Consider the following 19,995-nt stretch of genomic DNA (forward strand, 5'->3'; position numbering starts at 1 on the left):
CACCTCACACCTGTCAGAATGGCTATTATCAATGAATCAACAAACAACAAGTGTTGACAAGGATGTGGAGAAAAGGGAACCATCATCACTGTTGGTGGGATTTTAAGTTGGTGCAGCCACCATGGAAAACAGTGAGGAGACTCCTCAAACAACTGAAAATAGAACTACTGTATGACCCAGAAATTCCACTGCTGGGTATTTATCTGAAGAAATTCAGAACACTAATTTGAAAAGGTATATGTACCCCTATATTATTGCAGGATTATTTTCAATAGCCTAGATATGAAAGCAACTTAAGTGTCCATCAATAGGTAATTGGCAAAGAAATGGTACATATATACAATGAATATTATTCAGCCATATAAAGGAATGAAATGTTCCCATTTGTGACATCATGGATGGACTAAATGACAACAACATTTAGTAGAAGGCATTATACTAAAGAAAAGAAGGCAGACAGAGAAAGTCAAATACCATATGGTTTCACTTTATGTGGAATCTAAAAAACAAAGGAAATGTAAAAACAAAATGGAAACAAACTTATAAATATAGAGAACAAGTTGATGATTGCCAGATGGGAAGTAGTTTGGGATGATGGGAAAACAGGAAAAGGGATTATGAAGTACAAATTATCCTATATAATAAAAGCCTAATATGCAAATTGTCCCCTTGGGCGGTGGTTCAACCAGGAATTTTACCACTCACTGGTCTCTGATGAGAGCAGGACCACGGCAGGGTGGTAGAGCAGGTGAGCAGGCGGCGCCAGGCCAAGGCAGGTGTGAGCAGGTCGGCAGGGGAACTTCGAGGGGGGGGGCCAATCACCCCACCAATGGCCCCGCAGATGGCGACCAGTGGTGGTGGTGGAGGGCAGGGCCACAGCCAAGATCCCAGGCACTGAGGCAGAAAGGGTAAACAGCAATATGAAAACATTTCTTCTAATTAAAATTTCCCTTTCAATGTGCACGAATCTGTGCACTGGGTCACTAGTCAGTTATAAAAACAGTCACTGGGATTAAAGTACAGTATAGGGGATAAAGCCAGTAATACTGTAATAACTTTGTCTGGAGCTAGAAGGGTACTAGATTTATTGGGGCGATAACTCTTTCAGTTATATAAATTTCTAGTCACTATATTGTATATCTGAAACTAATATAATATTGTATGTCAACTGTAATTGAAAAAATTAAAAAATAAAAAATAAATTAAAAAAGCGGTGTGATGGCATCAGGGTGGACTGGGAATTGGAATGACCAGGCATCATATGGAAAGTCCCTTATTCATTTTGGCTCAGGCTCAAACCCTGCGAAATTATGAGGTCTGTAGACATGATGCCTACCCCCCAAATTGATATATTATTGACACATGACATTATAATAGTTTCAGGTATACAACTTAGTAAATCATTTGTATACGTTGTGAAGTGATCAAACACAATAAGTCATTAACATCCCTCACTTTATCCTACCTAATAAAAGAGTAATATGCAAATTGACCCTAACTCCTCTACACCCACCAGCCACACCCACAAGCTACACCCACCAGCCAATCAGGAGCAGATATGTAAATAAACCCAACCAAGATGGCTACAGCCACAGAGAGCAAGGTTTCCCAGGCAACGGAGGAAGCCAAGCTATCCGCCTGCCCTTGCAGGCCTAAGCCTCCACTCAAGCTACAAAGTTTCAATTATAGAAGGTAAACAAATCCAAACAGAATTGGTGGCAGCCACGGAGTTGGAGAGAGAAGGCTAGAGTTGCCCCCAGAAATGGAGGAAGCCAAGCTTTCCACCTGCCCTGGCTGGCCTAGGCTTCCACTCCAGGTTACAAAGTTTCAATTATAGAAGGTGAAATAACCCCATCAGAAATGGCTGCCAGCCTTGGCTCTGCTCCAGGCTACAAAGTTTCAATCGTAGAAGGTAAATAAATTCCAGATACCAGGGCCTCCGCTTCGGTTGCCAGGTCACGAGGCTGGCTTGCAAACTACCACAGGCCCTTTGCTCAGGTCACCCCACGTTCCAAGGGAACCCCCATCCTGATCCGGGGCACCCTTCAGGGCAAACCAGCTGGCCCCCACCCCTGCACCAGGCCTCTATCCTATCTAATAAAAGAGTAATATGCAGATTGACCATCATTCCAACACACAGTATGGCTGCCCCCATGTAGCCAAAGATCCTGTCCCCATGTGGACACAAGATGGCCACCACAAAATGGCCAACAGGGGTCAGCAGTTGGGATGCACCAGGCCTGCAAGGGAGGGCAGTTGAGAGGAACCAGACCTGCAAGGGAGGGAAGTTGGAGGTGATCAACCCTGCAGGGGAGGGCAGTTAGGGGTGACCAGGCCTGCAGGGGAGAGCAGTTGGGGGTCCAGGCCAACAGAGGAGAGAAGTTGGGGGCAAACAGGCTGGCAGGGGAGTAGTTAGGCATCAATCAGGCTGGCAGGGGAGTGGTTAGGGGGTGATCAGGCTGTCAGGCAGAAGCGGTTTGGGGAAATCAGGAAGGCAGGCAGGTGAGCAGTTGGAAGCCAGCAGTCCTGGATTGTGAGAGGGATGTCTGACTGCCCGTTTAGTCCTAAATGGGTAGTGGGACATCCCTTGAGGGGTCCCAGATTGGAGAGGGTGCAGGCTGGGCTGAGGGACACACTCCCCTGTGCACGAATTTCGTGCACCAGGCCTCTAGTCTTACCATAAGCTTCTTCTGGAATACCTGGTTGTCATCCTTGCAGGAGTGCTCCAGTGAAGATTGCAATGGCTTCCTTCTCACAGGCTGCATGCTGGTCCAGCAGCTCCTGGAGCGTGTCTGTGGGGAAGCTCACTCTCTGATCCATCTGCTCGCTGTAGTGGTCACCTGCCTTCTGCACAGCCACTGAGTTCTCTTGCTCAGCTAGAGTTGTCACTGCGTTCTCCAAACAAGGCACTCCTCCACTGTTGATGGCATCCACATAGGCTTTTGCCAGAGTCCCTAGTCCTGAATGACACATATTTAGGAAATTAAAAGGCATTTCTCACTCACTGTTTTACAAGCATTCAAGATCAGCATTCTAAAAATCGCAACAATTTTACTGAAATGAAGTGTTCTGTTTTCTTCTCCCCATATTCCTCCTTGTCTTCATCCTTGTTGCCTCCTCCTTTTACTTTTATGTGTCTACTTTCTAATAATGACATTACTGTCTATTCTAGTCACTCTTTTTTTGATTTATGGATTCATCACATTCTAGTATGAAAATAATAATCTCATCCAACACATTCAAGAATTTCCTAGAATAATTTCCCATTGAAGTTATACAATGAGTTTACCTTATAGTTAAGAAAGTAGGTAATTTGTGGGCACTATTCTAAACTGAATGTGGGGCCACTTTAAAAAAAATCAAGAATTTCAGGACAGTGACACAATCATTAAACCAAACCAACTCAGCATAGGGCACTGTGTTTCTGTCCAGTTGGCATATCCATGAATCTAGCTCTGCACATAAGACTATAGTTAAAATTTCTTCTCAAACGCTAATAAGATTTCAAAGGCTTATGTTCTGCCATATATTTTTTCTAACTGTTGTAAATTCTCAAAATATCTTGTTTATCCTCCACAAGACACACCCATCTCATTGGTCTTATCATCATCGTACAGATTCCCCTCCTTAACAGCAGCTTGTGATTATGTCATTAGCGTATTAATTTCATGAGATACAGTAGGCCTCAATAGTACCTCATATAGGGAAACTTTAGTAAAAATACTTGCATGTCTATGTGTGGCATGAATGCCTGGGTTTCCACATCACATAGGGAAGGAAACAAAATTACCACAAATTCCAAGTGCAACCACACACACTGAACTGCAGGAAAACTTGCTGTAACAACAAAAACTCACCAATTCCAGTGACAATGATTTCTTCTCTTAGAGTCTTGGTTTTTGCATGTGTAAGGATATATTGACAGAAATTTTTGGATTGCTCCTGAAAATTCCATTCTAGTTGGTTTTCTGACATCTCCACATAGTGTAATATTTTTTGCCATTTGTAGGGTGGCCAAAGACAAAGCACTTCTGCCTTGGAAAGAACTTCTTGATATACTCTCTAGGCATGTTGGATTTATGGATTTGGGGATCCTCACCTATAAAAAAGAAAAAGAATAATCACTGATGAGGCAGTGTTAGGCAAGAAAATTGAAAACATCCATTTCCAGAGATTTTTGCATCATTGTAACACTGGTTCCTGTAAGTCTCCTTTGATTTAATCATTTAATCTCCTTTTATTTAATGCTAATAATCTACCAAAGCATAGAAATTGTAACATTTATTTATTTATTTAGTTAGTTAGTTAGTTAGTTATTATTTCCAGAGCCAAGAGCATAGAAAGTACTTCTGGAGAAGACAGGAGGCGGGCATCTATCCCAAGTGAAGAAATTTATGATTGTTTTCCTTAGCCCTTCTATGGTGTACAATGGTTTAAATGTTTATTATTTTTGAATGATAGATTAATCTCGAAAATGATCAGAAATACTTTTGATATTATGGACCTCATGTCAGAAATAAAATGTGGGCTCTAAAGCAAGAGTGATTTTTTTCTGGTAGAAATTAGGATATTTATGATACTCCTGGGAAAAGTTTCATGTGAAGGACAAACAATACTCAGAACAGTAAAGAACCCCTAAAAATCAGAGTTAAAAATATACAAGCAATATAAATACAGTCATGGATTTTATTTTGGCAGACATCATCAAAAAGTAATGTTAACTTAATGCTACTTGGAGACCTCACCTGTTTTCTATATCAGTTTATATTGAACTAAGGGCCCGGTGCACAAAATTCATGCACTTGGGAGGGGTCCCTCAGCCCAGCCTGCCCCCTCTCACATACTGGGAGTCCTCAGGGGATGTCCAATGGGTGGCTTAAGCCTGCTCCCCATTGGGAGCGGACCTAAGCTGCAGTCTGGCCTCCCTTTTCTTGAGGCAACCGGGCTGATCAGGGGAAGGCACCAGCCCCATCACCCCACTGCTGCAGCCACTGCCAGTCACCACAGCCACCAAGGTATTTTCATCAACATGGACTCCAGTCCCTTCACCATGAAAAAAATGACAACTTTCTTTAAGCATTTTCAAGATGTGTCTTTCATAGGATATGACATTTCTTTCTTTCTTTTTCTTTTTATCCTCACCTAAGGATATGTTTCCATTGATATTTTCCCCTTCCCTCCGATGCCAAGCTCAGCCCCTTCCCAAGCCTAAAGCTTCCGCCCCAGGCTTTAGGCTTGGGAAGGGGTTCCCCCCAGGCACCTCTGATCATAGGCTTGGCCCCTTCCTAAGCCTAAAGCCACCATCCCAGGCTTTAGGCTTGGGAAGGGGTTGCCCCCCCACCCCCCAGAACCTCTGATCACAGGCTCGGCACCTCCCCAAGCTTAAAGCCTCTGCCCCAGACTTTAGGCTTGGGAAGGAGTTCCCCACCCACACCACTGACTGCAGGCTCGGCCCCTTCCCAAGTCTTTTTCCTCTGCCCCAGGCTTTAGGCTTGGGAAGGGGTTCCCCCCAGCACTTCCCCAAGCCTAAAGCCTCCACCCCAGGTTTAGGCTTGGGAAGGGGTCAACTCCCACCCCCTCTCGGAACCTCTGATCGCAGGCTTGGCCCCTTCCCAAGCCTAAAGACTCCACCCCAGGCTTTAGGCTTGGGAAGGGGTTCCACCCCCAGAACCTCCAATCACAGGCCCGGCACCTCCCCAAGCTTAAAGCCTCTGCCCCAGGCTTTAGGCTTGGGAAGGAGTTCCCCACCCACACCTCTCATTGCAGGCTTGGCCCCTTCCCAAGCCTAAAGCCTCCACCCCAGGCTTCAGGCTTCGGAATGGTTTCCCCCAGCACCTCCCCAAGCCTAAAGCCTCTGACCCAGGCTTTAGGCTTCGGAAGGGGTTCCCCCCAGCACTTCCCCAAGCCTAAAGCCTCCACCCCAGGCTTTAGGCTTGGGAAGGGATTTCCCCGGCACCTCTGATTGTAGGCTAGACCCGTCCCACGTCTAAAGCCTAAAGCACCAGGCCGAAGCCATCCCCAGCTCCCTGCAGTTGATTGCAGGGGGACTGCTCCAGCACCAGGCTAAAAGCTTCTGGCGGAGGCTTTCGGCCTGGTGCCGGAGTGGACCCTAGCTCCCTACGATCTGTCACACAGGGTCCGCTCAGGGTGCCTATGTATGCAAATTAACCGCCATATTGGTTGGGTTGATTTGCATACTCGCCCTGATTGGCTGGTGAGTGTGGCTTGGGCGTAGCGAAGGTGCGGTCAATTTGCATATTACTCTTTTATTAGGTAGGGTGTGATAATGTCACACAGTGTGATTCTAGGCATCTATCAGCTGTTCAATAAATGATGCTTGAATGAATAAGTAAATTATTAAGTAAGCAAAAATGAATATGTTCTTAGGTACTATCTATTATTCTCTCTGCTAAATCTACTCAGTGTTAGGAGTTTATTATTTCAAAATATTGTATGAGCCTATAGAATGAAAAGAGCGATGTTATCAAAAACAAATAATAAAGTATTTGACAGTCTTGTAGGAAGGATATGTCAATGATTCAATTTTGGGGAAACATTCATATAAATATCCTTAATATGAAGAATGTAACCATGCAAGCTATTAAAATAGACAACACGAAATGTATTTCAAAAATAAAGTTATTTGATATGTTTGTGATTCTGTGTTTATCATCTTCCATACTAATGAGCATTTTTTGCTAAATAGAAATACTAGTAGATGAGCTCTGAACTTAATAAGTAACACAAATATTTGAGCTTTGAAAAGTTGTAGCACTGGTTATAATCCTGTAAGTTATTTTTCATGGTGTCAGTTTTTTTAAATCATTTTGTCCAACAATGGATTCTACATTTTCTCAGCCAACTTAAATTCTGGTCACTTGAGTTTTTTTCAGTAATAATAACAACTAAAACCATACCCACCTGTCATACACATATCACTAGTAGCACAGACCTCAATTCAATAAAAAATAAAGATTAACCTTAAGTGCTGAGAAACAGGGCTCAGTTAATCACACCTCCCACTGAAACCTCCGCCACCCAGACCATTCTCTGATACCTGGAACTAAGTTCAAGCCATTCTCCAGGTATTCATCTTTAGTGATGGTGCCTCCAACTAACTTCAACTCCAGCATAAAATCCCATACAGCACAAACAAAGTATAGAAAGAAACTCAAAAACTTGGCTAAGTAATCTCCTTCACTTCAGCTGGGAGAGGATTATGTCCTGATTAGCTGCGCTAGTTCAGTCACATAGCTGTGATTTTTGCTAAGGAATGAGAAATGCTCTACACCAAAATTCTCATATTTCACCCAGAAATAATTTTTATTAACATTTCCATTCACTCTGTGTCCTTTCTCCTCAACCTTGATTATTGACATGAGGAAACAACAACGTCAAAAATTGTCTCAGTTACATTGCCATGGCACATGGAGGTCTGGTTCCCGGAAGGATACTGCAGCTGCTCCAGGGCCTGGTGGTTGATGCTGCCCATGCTGTTGTAGACAAACATGCTGCTCAGAAGCACGGCCAGAGCAAAGATCCACAAGTCATTCTTAGGGTCTCCCTAGAAAGTGCATTAAGCAGGGGACTTAGGTGTCTATTGTTTTTGTACTTTTTTTTTTTTTTTTGGCTAATGCTCACTTGAGGATATTTTCCCCATTGATTTTTTAGAAAGAGTGGAATGAGTGAAATGGAAGGAGGGAAGGAGAGAGAGAGGAAGAGAGAGAGGAGAGACATAGATGTGAGAGAGACACATCTATTAGTTGCCACCCGCTCCCACCTGGATCAGGGCTGGGATTGAACTTGCAACCCAGGTACATGCCCTTGACAGGAAACTGAAACCTCAACCCTTCAGTGTGCAGGCCAATGCTCTAACCACTGAGTTATATCAGCCAGGGTTAAAAAACTACCATTTTTATCAAACTTTACTTTAAAGATGTAAAAATAAAATGAAAATGTTAAAGAGGTATTTTTTAAAATACACTTACTATAAACTTAATGAAAGAAACATTATCAAAGCCAAACTGCCATATCTGTAGTACCTAACACGAAGCCCTGAATGAAGCTGTCCAATAAGTATTTAGCTTGTACTTGTTGCCCCAGTGTAAAAATAAAAAGATCTGTTCTTAATCAAAGTATTGAGTTTACCAAGAAAGTTAATTAAACAAAATAGAAGTTTGCCTCATTATTCCTAATTGAATGTGTAGCTTAGAGAAATACAACGTGAAAGTTGAGTGGCAACTTTAAATGTAAGTGGACTATCAAAAACAAAGAAGACGCTTTGCCTTACCTTTTCCACATCGCCCAGGCCCTCAGTGTCCAGAAGGACCAGAGTGTGGTTCGGCTTCGAGGGGTGGGGCACACACCACATCCAGATGCCCTTGGTTTCAGACCGCACTGTAGAGCCCAGACAGAAACCTGCAAAGGAAGAGGAGAAAGCATATAGAGTAACAGCAGATGGTCCAGTCTAGGCTGCCCATAGATTACATTGGTTAAAGTTATCAGAATGTGAGTGCCAGGCTGGGACTAAGTTTGCTTTCATTTCAGCAAGAACAGCCTATACATTTATAAATGTTAAGGACCTTCTCAAGAAACACTTTGTATCCTCAATTTACCTCATACTATCAGTAGTAGTTCAAGCTATGTCACATTACAGAATCAATATAACCTCTACTGATATATATTTTTAATTGAATATTTATATATTAATCCTCATCTGAGGACATGTTTATTGATTTTAGAGAGAGGAAATGAGATAGGTAGGTAGGTAGGTAGGTAGGTAGATAGATAGATAGATAGATAGATAGATAGATAGATAGATAGATAAAATTTGACATGAGAGAGGTAAACATTGATTTGCTGCCTCTTGTATACACTCCAACCTGGGATTGAACCTGCAACCTACTATGTGCCCTCACCCAGAATCACACCTGTGACCTTTTGGTGTACAGGACAATGCTCCAACCAACTGAGCCCCCCAGCCATGGCTTGACCTTTATATTCTTTCTGACACTGAAGAGCTCCCTTGTCCTTCAGGTTCTGGTGGAGTTCAACCAGTGGGAGGCATCAAAAGGAGACCAGAGGTCAGACATAGTTTTTTTCACTTTCCCCCTAGTGAGCCACGGTGTCCTATTGCCTCTATACCTTTACCTTTGGTCATACCCCATTCCATGCCATATCTCTGGTCTTTGCCACATTCCGTTATCCACTTTTGCTTGCCTCATCTGCTGTAGTAGTTATAGAGTCTACCTGGCCATTGCTATTGCCACTCTCTGTATGCATCCTTATCCTACATTGGTTCTTTGTGCTGTACTTATGCCTTTGTAAATCATCCCCCATTAAATGCTCTTGAGTTCCCCTAAGTAGGTCATCAGAGTCCTGCCAGGAACTGGATAATACATCAGCTATTGCTGGAAATTTTCCCTCCCCTTTATCCTTGTATTTTCCTCAATTTTTTTCTCTTCTAAAAAATGATGATTTCTTTGCTCACTGCTTCAAGTGATGACAAAATGGAGGGAAAAAGAGAAAGGATCTGTGAGATTTTCTAGAGCTTCTTTCCAAAGGCAGAAATTAAACACACAGTGGGAGAGGGTGTGAGGTATATGCCAAGTAACCCCCTGATTATATATCTTGTCCCACAGTCCAGGAATTTGACCATCTGCCATCTTCCAATGTCTCCTTCAATGAAGAATGGAAATGAACATGATAAAATACCTAGGGGAGGTTGAGTCAGCATGGCTGAAGCCATTCAACTTCTACATCCAGATTATGTTCCACAGACAGGATATAAAGCCTGAGGTGGTCTGCATTCTTCTGCATGTGATAGTGTTTGTTTTCTAACCAACCCAGAGTAATCTGAAGTTCCCAATACCCCAGCAAGGAAAGTCAAGGTATAATTGGAGGTCACTGGTCTCAGTTTTGGGAGGAAAAACAAGTTGTCAACAAAGAGAAGAGTTCACATATTAAGAGGAAAGACAGAGAGAGAGAAAGAGAGAGAGAGAGAGAGAGAGAGAGAGAGAGAGAGAGAGAGAGAGATCATCAAAGTTTTGCTATGAAATGGAGCAAACAACTGAATGGTAGCCCCATTGAAATATGGGATATACAGAATACACTGCTATTTGTTTACCTCCTATCCCTTTTTAAAAACAGCAACTATTGAACAATATTTGTATGCTAGAGTTTAGAGCAGAAGTAATGTAGGAGAAAGGAAGGGAATACTTTCTGGAGCTGAACTGACTAATGGGTGAATCTTTGATAGGGCTAGGGAACTCTTTATTAGTGAACAAATGAGCAACATTTTGTGGACAGATGGGGTTGAAGTTATAAATCTAGCAATGAAACTTAAAAGTTTTCTTCACCGGGAGGAATGAGGTCGTTTTTAAAGATGGCCATGAGAGAGGCATGATCAGCCTCTGTCACCACTGTCTCCAGCAAATGGCCCCTGCCCCAGAACAGCACTCACCATGGTTCTGTCCTGCCAGGCAGTTCATCAGGTAGGATTTTCCTGTCCGATACAGACCTGCGATGGCCACCACCACCACAGGCTGAGAGATCTTGTCTAGAATCTCCAGTGCTGTTGGGTTTACTGTCAGCTGATTATTCTGATTTTCCACCAGACAGATGGGGTCCTTCATGCTGTATCCAGAGGCCATGGTGAGCTGTAACCCAGAGGAACAACTCAGTACAACACAAGATCCTGAAGTCATATCTAATGGTTACAGAGGTCATTTGCACATCAGCTTTACACTCCCTGAGAGTATATATCAGTTTCCTACATTTTGTATGTTTCTAAAAGATAAGTTTTTAGCCTAGTGTGTCAAGGCCTGCTAGAGATTCTTTATGTACATTACTATATTGATCTATAAATGAACCTTAAAACAACCTTGCCTATGTGATGCATAAAATGATTGCAATGAGGAAAATCGAACAAACCACTGATGATGGAGCTTTGAGAAGGTTAACATACTGGAGGCAAGTTGAGGCAGAATGGTTCATTCAAGAGATTAGGAGTGACCAGAGAAGATACCAAGAGTTCCAGAGTGATTTTTTCCTTGTTAACTGCATATATTCTCTGAGTACCTACTATGTGACAGGCACTGTTCTATGTGCTCAGTAGCAAGTAGTGAACAAAATGGATACCAATTCCTGCCTCATGAAACTATCCTAGTGGAAGGAGACAGACAATACAGAAAGCAAATAAGCAGCATGTGTTGTATATGTATATTAGACGAGTTTCTATAGAGTTTCTATAGAGGGTGGTTAGGGAAGCTCTGCCTCTCAGAGAAAGAGAAACAAATGTGATCTTTGACCTTGAGGAGGACAAGTTTAGTGAATCCCAGAGCAGGAGAGGGCTGGAAGAGGGGAGACATTGAAAGGAAGATGAAGAGATGAAGAATGTGGCTCCCTCTCAAAATACAATAGGACAACCCTAGCCAGTTTGGCTCAGTGGATAGAGCATCAGCTTGCCGACTGAACGGTCCCGGGTTCGATTCCAGTCAAGGTCACATGCCTGGGTTATGGACTCAATCCCTAGTGTGGGTGTGCAAGAAGTGCCCGATCAATATTCTTTCTCATCATTGATATTTTTATCTTTCTCTACCTCTGCCTTCCTCTCTGAAGTCAATAAAAATATATTTAAAAAGCACACAATAAGACAGAGAAAGACAAGTGTCACATGATCTCACTCATACGTGGAATCTAAAGAACATAAGAAACTGATGAACAAAATAGATCCAGAAACATGTAAACATGGAACAGTCTATAGAATTTCAGAGGGAAGGAGGGGGTTGGTGGGTGGTAAGTGATTAACCAAATAACTTGTCTGCATATATGTATAACCAGTGGACACAGACAGTTAATGTGGTGAAGACCTGGGGGCGGGGGAGGTGCAGGCTAGAAGGGGTCAATGGGGAAAAAGAAGAACCTATGTAAGACTTTCAACAATAAAGAACCTATGTAATACTTTCAACAATAAAAAAAGAACCTATGTAATACTTTCAACAATAAAAGAAGAACCTATGTAATACTTTAAAGAATAAACACACAACAGGACAAAGTATTACTGAACCCAGATAAATTAATGGGTGCAGGAATTGATTTAATTGGAATCAAAGGACATTATTCCTTACTTTCGCCTGACAAGGAAGAGAGGCAGTAGGTAGCATATTTTAGGGTGTGCCCAGATCTGCCAGGGCCCACAGCTGGGTGAGGCCCTACTTTACTGTTTTCATCATAGTAGGTATAAGCAGGAGGAATTGCAGAGTTTATTTCTTGAACTGAAAATATGAAATTTTGGTCATAATAGACGACTTCATAAAAAAATTTTTTTTAGATGCAAGTACTGGAATACCCAATCCAAAAAAAGCTTGGTAAGTTCAAATAAAGAAGTAAAATGAAATAGTTCTCCTGTGTGGCATTAGATGGTTTCCAAAGTTTATTCCTCAGGAGAGTCAGTCATCTGAAGTGATGGTGAAAACTACCCCAAGCCTTGACTTCTCAGCAAGTGTGACAGGATATTCTAAGACGGTTCTTGTATGGACCACACAAAAGAAACAATGCCTGGTAAACAAGCACTATTAGATCTTATAGGTATTTCTAACAGTTGATCAGTGAGCATGAAATTGAATTATTCTATATAACAGAGCTTAGTGCTACCTTTGGAATATTAAGTATTGCTGATACAAAAAGAATCTGTGTCAATCTCTTAAGATTTAAATTGTTTGTAAATTACGGACCACCATTTCTCTCAGTTTCTCCAGTACCTGGAGGTGGGGAGGTGGAGGTGGGGAGGTGATGTAGTGGTTGTCAAGGACAGTCTGAGGAAGGACCAGGGAGGACAGGGGGAGAGACTCCACCAGGAGCCTCTGCAAGTGGATGGGGTTTACTCCATCCATCCCAGGAAGGGTTTAGCCCCTTTTGGCATTTGAGGGAGGATGCATTCCTCCTCTCCCAATGGAGGGCTGTTTGTGTAGCCCTGGGAGGTTGCCGGAGGGGCAGCTTACCCTGGAGACAAGGTGGATGAACGCTGGTTGCCTCAGAGAGGCCTCTGATCCAAAGGGGAGGCCTGAGCTGCTGGTAGCCAGGCCCAGTACTAGCCTTCTGCTGCCCCCTGCCCTCCAGTGCCAAGTCTGTGCTTCCAGTGTGGGGTGTGCATTTAGGCACCTGTTGTTGTTGCTGTTAAGGAACATGGGCCTGGAAGAGCAAGTCTAGGAGCGAACTTACTTGTCTCTGTGACTCCTGTGCTGCAGACAGGGGACAAGTTCTCAGCTGCCCTTGCTCTTTCCTCGCGTGTCCCTCCTGCGTCTGGCTCCTCCAGATACTGACTGTTCTCTTTAAAAGCTGAAAGTGTTTCCTATTTCTGTTATGACTATAATATTCTATTATATATGTACTAGTGGCCCAGTGCATGAAATCCATGCACATTAAAGGGGGATTAATTAGAGGAAATATTTTAATATTGCTATTTGCCCTTTCTCTATAATAGAAGTATCAGAGATGAAAAAAAAAAAAAAAGTAAAATGTATATGAAAATCTTCCTCCTGTCAGAGTCTGGGGCATGCTGCGGGATCCAGAGTCAAGTCCTCGCCCACCCAGGGAACCTCAAAATCTTGCGAGACCCAGCTTGCCCCACCACCATTGGGTGAGATCCAGACCCAGCCGTCCCCACCCTTGTCAAGCCCCGCCGGGTGGGGGGGGGGTGCAGCCTCAGGTCCCCTGTCAAGACCTGCTAAGCGGGAGCCACAACCTCAGGACCCCTAGTGCACCCTCAGGTCCCCTGGCCCATGCCAAGGCAGGGGTCGTGGCCTGAGGTCCCTTGGCCCTGCGCCAGAGTGGGCAGCATATCTTTAGGTGCCCAGCAAGCCCTGCCTAGCTGGGGGCTCAGCCTGAGGTCCCTCGGCCTGGTGCCAGGGTGGGTGGCATGCCTTGAGGTCTCCTGTCAAGCCCCGCTGGGCAGGGGTTATGGACTGAGGTACTCCAGCCTGGGCTGGGGATGGGGGTGAGCCTTGAGTTCCCCCTTCAAGCACTGCCAGGTGAAGGATGCTGCCTGAGATCTCCCGTGAAGTCCTGCTCTGTGGAGGGTTTTCCTTTAGGTCCCCAGTCAAGCCCTGCCAGGAAGGGAATGCAGCCTGAGATCCCCCATCAAGCTCCGCCAGTTCGGGGGAGCAGCCTCAGGTCCCCAGACTCTGGGTTTGGAGGAGCAGCCTGAGGTCCCCCATCAAACTCCACTGGGTGAGAGACACAGCCTGAAGTCCCTGTCAAGCCCCGCCAGTGGGGGGCGTAGCCTCAGATCTCCCATCAAGCCCCCATTGGTGGGGGTGCAGCCTCAGGTCCCTGCTCATGGCTCATTAAAGCTCATTATGGGAATCGGCCTCCACTGTGGGTGCAGCCATCTTGTGTTATGGAAAACCCACCTCCACTGTGGGTGCAGCTATCTTGAGTTATGGAAACCCCCCTCACCGCCCTCTTTGTGACAGCATGATGGTCAATTTGCATATTTCCTCTTTATTAGATAGGAGGGTGCTAAATTTTCTTTAAAAAAAACATATTTTTATTGATTTCAGAGAGTAAGGAAAATGAAGAGATAGAAATGTCAGTGATGAGAGAGAATCATTAATTGGGTGCCTCCCACAACCTTGCACTGGGTTCCAAGCCCACAGCCTAGGTATGTGTCCAGACAGAGAATTGAACTGTGACCTTCTGGTTCACAGGTTAATGCTCAACAACTGAGCCACTCTGGTCAGGTCACATTTTCTTTATCCATTCAGTGGTTGATGAACCCTTAGAGTGTTTTCATATCCTGGCTATCCTATATAATAAAGAGGTAATATGCAAATTGACCATCACTCCAACACACAAGATAGCCACCCCCATGTGGACACAAGATGGCCGCCTCAAGATGGCCGGCAGGGGAGGGCAGTTGGGAGGCACCAAGCCTGCAAGGGAGGGCAGTTGGGGGAGATCAAGCCTGCAGGGGAGGGCAGTTAGAGGTGACCAGGCCGGCAGAGGAAGGAAGTTGGGGGCGACCAGGCCTGCAGGGAAAGGCAGTTGTGCGGGCACCCAGGCCTGCTGTGGAGAGCAATTGGGGTGGACCAGTTCTGCAGGGAAGGGCAGTTAGGGGTGACCAGGCGTGCAGGGGAAGGCAGTTAGGGGTAAACAGGCTGGCAGGGGAGCAGTTAGGCATCGATCAGTCTGGCAGGGGAATGATTAGGGGTTGATCAGTCTGGCAGGCAGAAGTGGTTAGGGGAAATCAGACAGGCAGGCAGGCGAGCAGTTGGGAGCCAGCAGTCCTGGATTGTGAGAGGGATGTGTACTGCCCGTGGTTGGATCGAGCCTAAACAGACAGTCAGACATCCCTCGAGGAGTCCCTGGTTGGAGAGGATGCAGGCTGGGCTGAGGGACACACCTCCAGTCCCTTGTGCATGAATTTCATGCACCGGGCCTCTAATTGTAAATAATGCTGCAATGAATATAAGAGTACATATATCTTTCTGAGTTAATGTTATGTTTTATTTGGATAAATACCAAGAAGTTGAATTGCTTAATCAAATGATAGCTTTATTTTAAATTTTTGAGGAATCTTCATGTTTTTCATAGTGGTGACCTCAATTTCGGTCTCATCAGTGCACTAGGGTTCCCTTTTCATCAGCATTTGTTATCTCTTGTACTGTTGATAATAGCCATGAAATATTTTAACTCTGATGAAGATTAATTTAATTGTTTTTCTTGTATGTAGAGTGCATTTTATATGGCATTAAAAAACATTTATTTCCCCCAAGATGAAAAATTTCTTCTGTTCTTTTAGCTTTTTTTTAGATATTAACATTAACATTTAAGACTATGATTCAGCCATAGCTGGTTTGGCTCAGTAGATAAAGTGTCAGCCTGGGGACTGAAGGGTCCAGGGTTTGATTCTAGTCAAGGGCACATGACCAGGTTGCAGGCTCTCATCATTGATATTTCTATCTCTCATTCCCTCTTTCTTCCTCTTTGAAATTAATAAAAATATATTTTTTAAAAGACTATGATTCACCTCAAATTTATTTTTGAATACAGTGTGAATTGAGGGTCAACATTCAATTTTCCCCTGAAAATATTGTTCCAACACAAAAGAAAGGCAGAGAGAACAGTAGTCTAGTTTCAGTTTTACAGGATTATAGTTAAGGTTCTCAGAGGAATAAAAATAATTTATTTCAAGTTTGAATTAATACTCCCCTTTGTATGACTGTGCAAGCTACTTTCTAAACTGTGAGAGGAAAAACAGACTAAGGAAGGAGAGTAGAAGAAAAAGAGGTGAGTGGCCTGTGGACAGGACAGTAATTACCCAGAAAAATTTTGTAGACAGGGAAGGAAGCACCCACACATAAATCCATTTTGCACAGAGGCAACTGCTTCTTCTACCAGTATCACAGAATCCCATCTGTGCCACAGACCATTAGTCACCACCAAACCAAGAACTGTACTTTCTTTGGCCTTGCAGTCCATTGTCCCAGGTCTCCCTGATTTGCAGCCAGCCCATGAGCCATATACTACTTGGCAGGAGTGATGATCAATGTGTCCCATGGCTTTGTTCACTTCCATTATCTTTGCCCTAAGTTCACAATACCCCAACCCTATCCTCAAACCAAAGCAAACTCTTGAGCAATAGTATAGGACTGAAGATGTCTAGAAGGTTGAGGTATGTGAGAGAGAGCAAGTCTACCCTGAATATAACCTGCCTGCTATCTCCTCATTGTAAAATGCATCCCATTATACAATTTAATGTGTCTCTAGACTCAATATGCCTGATTTCAAATATTGGATACAGTTAAGAATCATGTTAATCACTATTACTATAATTAAGCATGAATTGAATCACTTTGTTTCTACAAAGTGATTCAATTCATGTTTCTAAAAAAAAACATTGTCTTGACAGTTTATTTCTTCTTTACAAACTTTATGATTCAACAAAATTGTAAGCATCAGCCCTAGCCAATTTGGCTCAGTGGATAGAGCACTGACTCACAGACACATTGATGTTTCTCTCTCTGCCTGTGCCTCTTCCTTCTGCTTTCTCTAAAAATCAATAAAAAAAATATCCTTGGGTGAGGATTAAGAAAACAAAACAAATTGCATATATCATGCTTCTAATTTTAGTTGAGAGGCAACTGTTTGACCTTAAGAGGTTGCTCATTCAAATTGTTCCCTCTGGCTGGTGTGGGGTGAGGGGAAGGAGCTAGTTAGGAAATTCTGTTTCTGGAATTTTTAGGATATGTTACATGGTTTCATCATGGACAGCAACTTATTTTCAAGTTCCTTGTTCTTCTCAAGAAGCCGCTCTTTTTCCCGCTCAGTTTTCTAAAAGAAAAAGGAATTTAAAATGGTTCTCACATTTGTGAAATTATTTCCCCTGCCAATACCTATGAGTTACTGAAATTTATTTTTAACTACGTGCCTTTCTTAACTTCTACTATATCACTTTCTCCTATGCCAACCAATAATATTTCTGGGCTTTATGTAGCTACAGAAATGTTCTTTCTCATAGTTTCTAAAATATTAGTGACCCAGATACTATTCTTGGCCTTCTTCACCCACATGCATCATAGTGTTCCTATAAAATTTATAATTTTTTCCTTCAACTCTGATCTAGGTGGTTTGGATTCTCAAATATATATCTAAGAAGGCAAGAAAGAGTAGTGAATTCCATTGGGAAGTTCACTACATAATTCAGAATCATGGCAGATGATTGATTGGGGAACTTAATACAACTCTTCAAAACTTGGTGGCAAGGTGACAGAAACAAGTTGACGAGATCAGGGCCTGTGCCAGTCTATATTGTATTTCTGGGTGGACATCTGGACTCTGCAATGACTCATAGTAGAGCCTGGAGAAAAGGAAGATACTGGAGCCTGGGTATGTATTTACATAGTTAATTCTGTACCTGGTCACGGATTCTTACTTCATTAGGGTGCCTGCAGAGATAAAGTTATACCAGGTACTGAGGAAACAAAATCACCTTGAACTCCACTCAGTCAGACAGACAGACCAGCTATTCTTGCACAAGACAGGACTCAGAAATGATACTTATCCCTCATGATATTACAATTTCCTCATTTAAAAATAGTATCTACAATATAGTATGACAATTTGATCACAGAATGACCATAAAGCCCTTGAACAGTGCCTAGCAATGAATAATTTTGTTTATTAGTGATCTAATAATAAAGGATTCCATGAGATTTTATCCTGCAAGTATTATCCTTTAGTAACCAGAGATGGTAACAGGAAGAAGCAGTAAGAGAATGTAGTGTCTACTAGTGATTGGGCTAGAAAAGTGACATAATGCTCTACCTTCTAAGCAAAGTTTTTGATTCTATACAGTTGAAATAAGATGGCGATGACAGAATTGAATACCTGAAGTTTAAGTTTTGCATTCCATGCTTCCTCTGCATTTTCCTTCTCCCTCTCCTCAAGCCTTTTCACATGCTCCTGATAATTTTTTTCTTTCTCTTCCCACCTCTGTTCATCCATTTTTTTTACTTCCTCCACTATTTTTCTTATATTTGCTTCAGATTCAGCCTTCATACGTTGCACTGACAAAGAAAAATAAGCAGAGAAACATGAGGATGAAATTGTTATGGTTTATTTTGCCTTTCACCCCATATTTTTTGCTTTATTCTTATTTCATAGAGAAAAACTTCTTGTGATAGCTTTTGTACTGACTATGCAAATGACAACTATCAATAACAGTTAAAAATATCCTTGAAGTATGAACTATACTTACTATTATTTGCACTACAATAATGATTTCCAGTGCATTAATGTTGTTGACAGCATTTCTAGGGCTTCCCATCTCTCTGGAATTCTTATTTTTTTGAACAGCTTTATTGATGTAAAATGGTAACACTACTTACTGCCAAATGAATTTTTATCTATCTATATTACATGTATACATCTGACAAACCACATCACATTCAAGTTAGGAACATACCTATGACTGAAACATCTCCTCATGCCCTTTGGCCCTCCTCCTGAACATAAAACCTCCTCCCAATCACTAGGCAAAACAACTGGCCGGTTTCTGTCATGAGAGAATAGTATGCTTTTTCTGGAATTTTACATAAATGGAATCATACAGTATGTAGACTTTTTGTCTGCCTCCTTTAACTCAGCATATTTATTTTTGTAACATTGTTTTATGTATCAATAGTTTATTCTGTGTTATTGCTCAGTAGTATTTTTTTGGTATGGATATGTTCAATTTTGTTGTCCACCTGTTTATGGACATTTGGCTTGTTTCCAGTAATTGGCTATTACCAAGAGAGCAGCTACTAACATTTTCAAACAAGTTATTGTATGTACATAAGCTTTCAACTTTACTGAGGATATATTTGGGAGCAAAATGATTAGACTGCATGGTAGGCATTCGTTAAACTTTTTAAGAAACTGACAAACTGTTTTACAGAGCAATTTACCATTTTACATTCCCACAGCAGGGTATAAGGGTTCCAGATGCATCACATCCCCACCAACACTTGAGATATTTAGTCCTTTTAATCTTAGCCTTTTTAGAAGTGCATAGTGGCATCTCATGGTGTCTTCAATTCCCACTTTTCTAATAAGTAATGATGTTGTTAATAACTAATGATGTTGTTTAATGTGCTTATTGCTATCAAAATATATGTTTTTGATGAAGTATCTATTCAAATTATATCATTTTCCCCTCATACTTGGCATGTTTGCTCTTACAATTATTGGCACATTTGTTGAGTTTTAAGAGTCCTTGAAATATTGTGGATATAAGATCTTTATCCGATGTGTGATTTGAGAAAAGCTACTTCCAATCTTCATCTTGCCTTTTCATTCAATGAAAAGTCTGCTTTTTCAAAGAGCAGAGTTCTTAATTTTGATGTACAATTTATTATTTTTATATTTAGAGTGTTTTTAGCTGTTCTCACCTTCAATCTCATGTTGCATCTCTTTCTCCTGGTGTTTCCTCAATGACTCTTCAAGCTAGTG

At 42.4% G+C, this 19,995-nt stretch overlaps 2 protein-coding genes across 2 annotated transcripts in view; both read right to left on the reverse strand.

Annotated features, from left to right (window-relative positions):
* The window catches only part of LOC129147113 (guanylate-binding protein 7-like), a 39,219-nt gene extending 28,567 nt beyond the window's left edge, over positions 1-10,652 (reverse strand). Inside the window, 8 exon segments of the mRNA XM_054720653.1 lie at positions 2,679-2,729; positions 2,731-2,960; positions 3,858-3,992; positions 3,995-4,099; positions 7,058-7,254; positions 7,455-7,564; positions 8,291-8,418; positions 10,463-10,652. Coding sequence (XP_054576628.1) covers positions 2,679-2,729; positions 2,731-2,960; positions 3,858-3,992; positions 3,995-4,099; positions 7,058-7,254; positions 7,455-7,564; positions 8,291-8,418; positions 10,463-10,652 — 1,146 coding nt within the window.
* Positions 1-19,995, reverse strand: part of LOC103304272 (guanylate-binding protein 4-like) — a 113,512-nt gene that overhangs the window by 74,896 nt on the left and 18,621 nt on the right. Inside the window, 2 exon segments of the mRNA XM_054721286.1 lie at positions 18,391-18,569; positions 19,935-19,989. Coding sequence (XP_054577261.1) covers positions 18,391-18,569; positions 19,935-19,989 — 234 coding nt within the window.

This window comes from Eptesicus fuscus, chromosome 9 (genome assembly GCF_027574615.1).
Source record: "Eptesicus fuscus isolate TK198812 chromosome 9, DD_ASM_mEF_20220401, whole genome shotgun sequence".
NCBI classification, from domain to species: domain Eukaryota; kingdom Metazoa; phylum Chordata; class Mammalia; order Chiroptera; family Vespertilionidae; genus Eptesicus; species Eptesicus fuscus.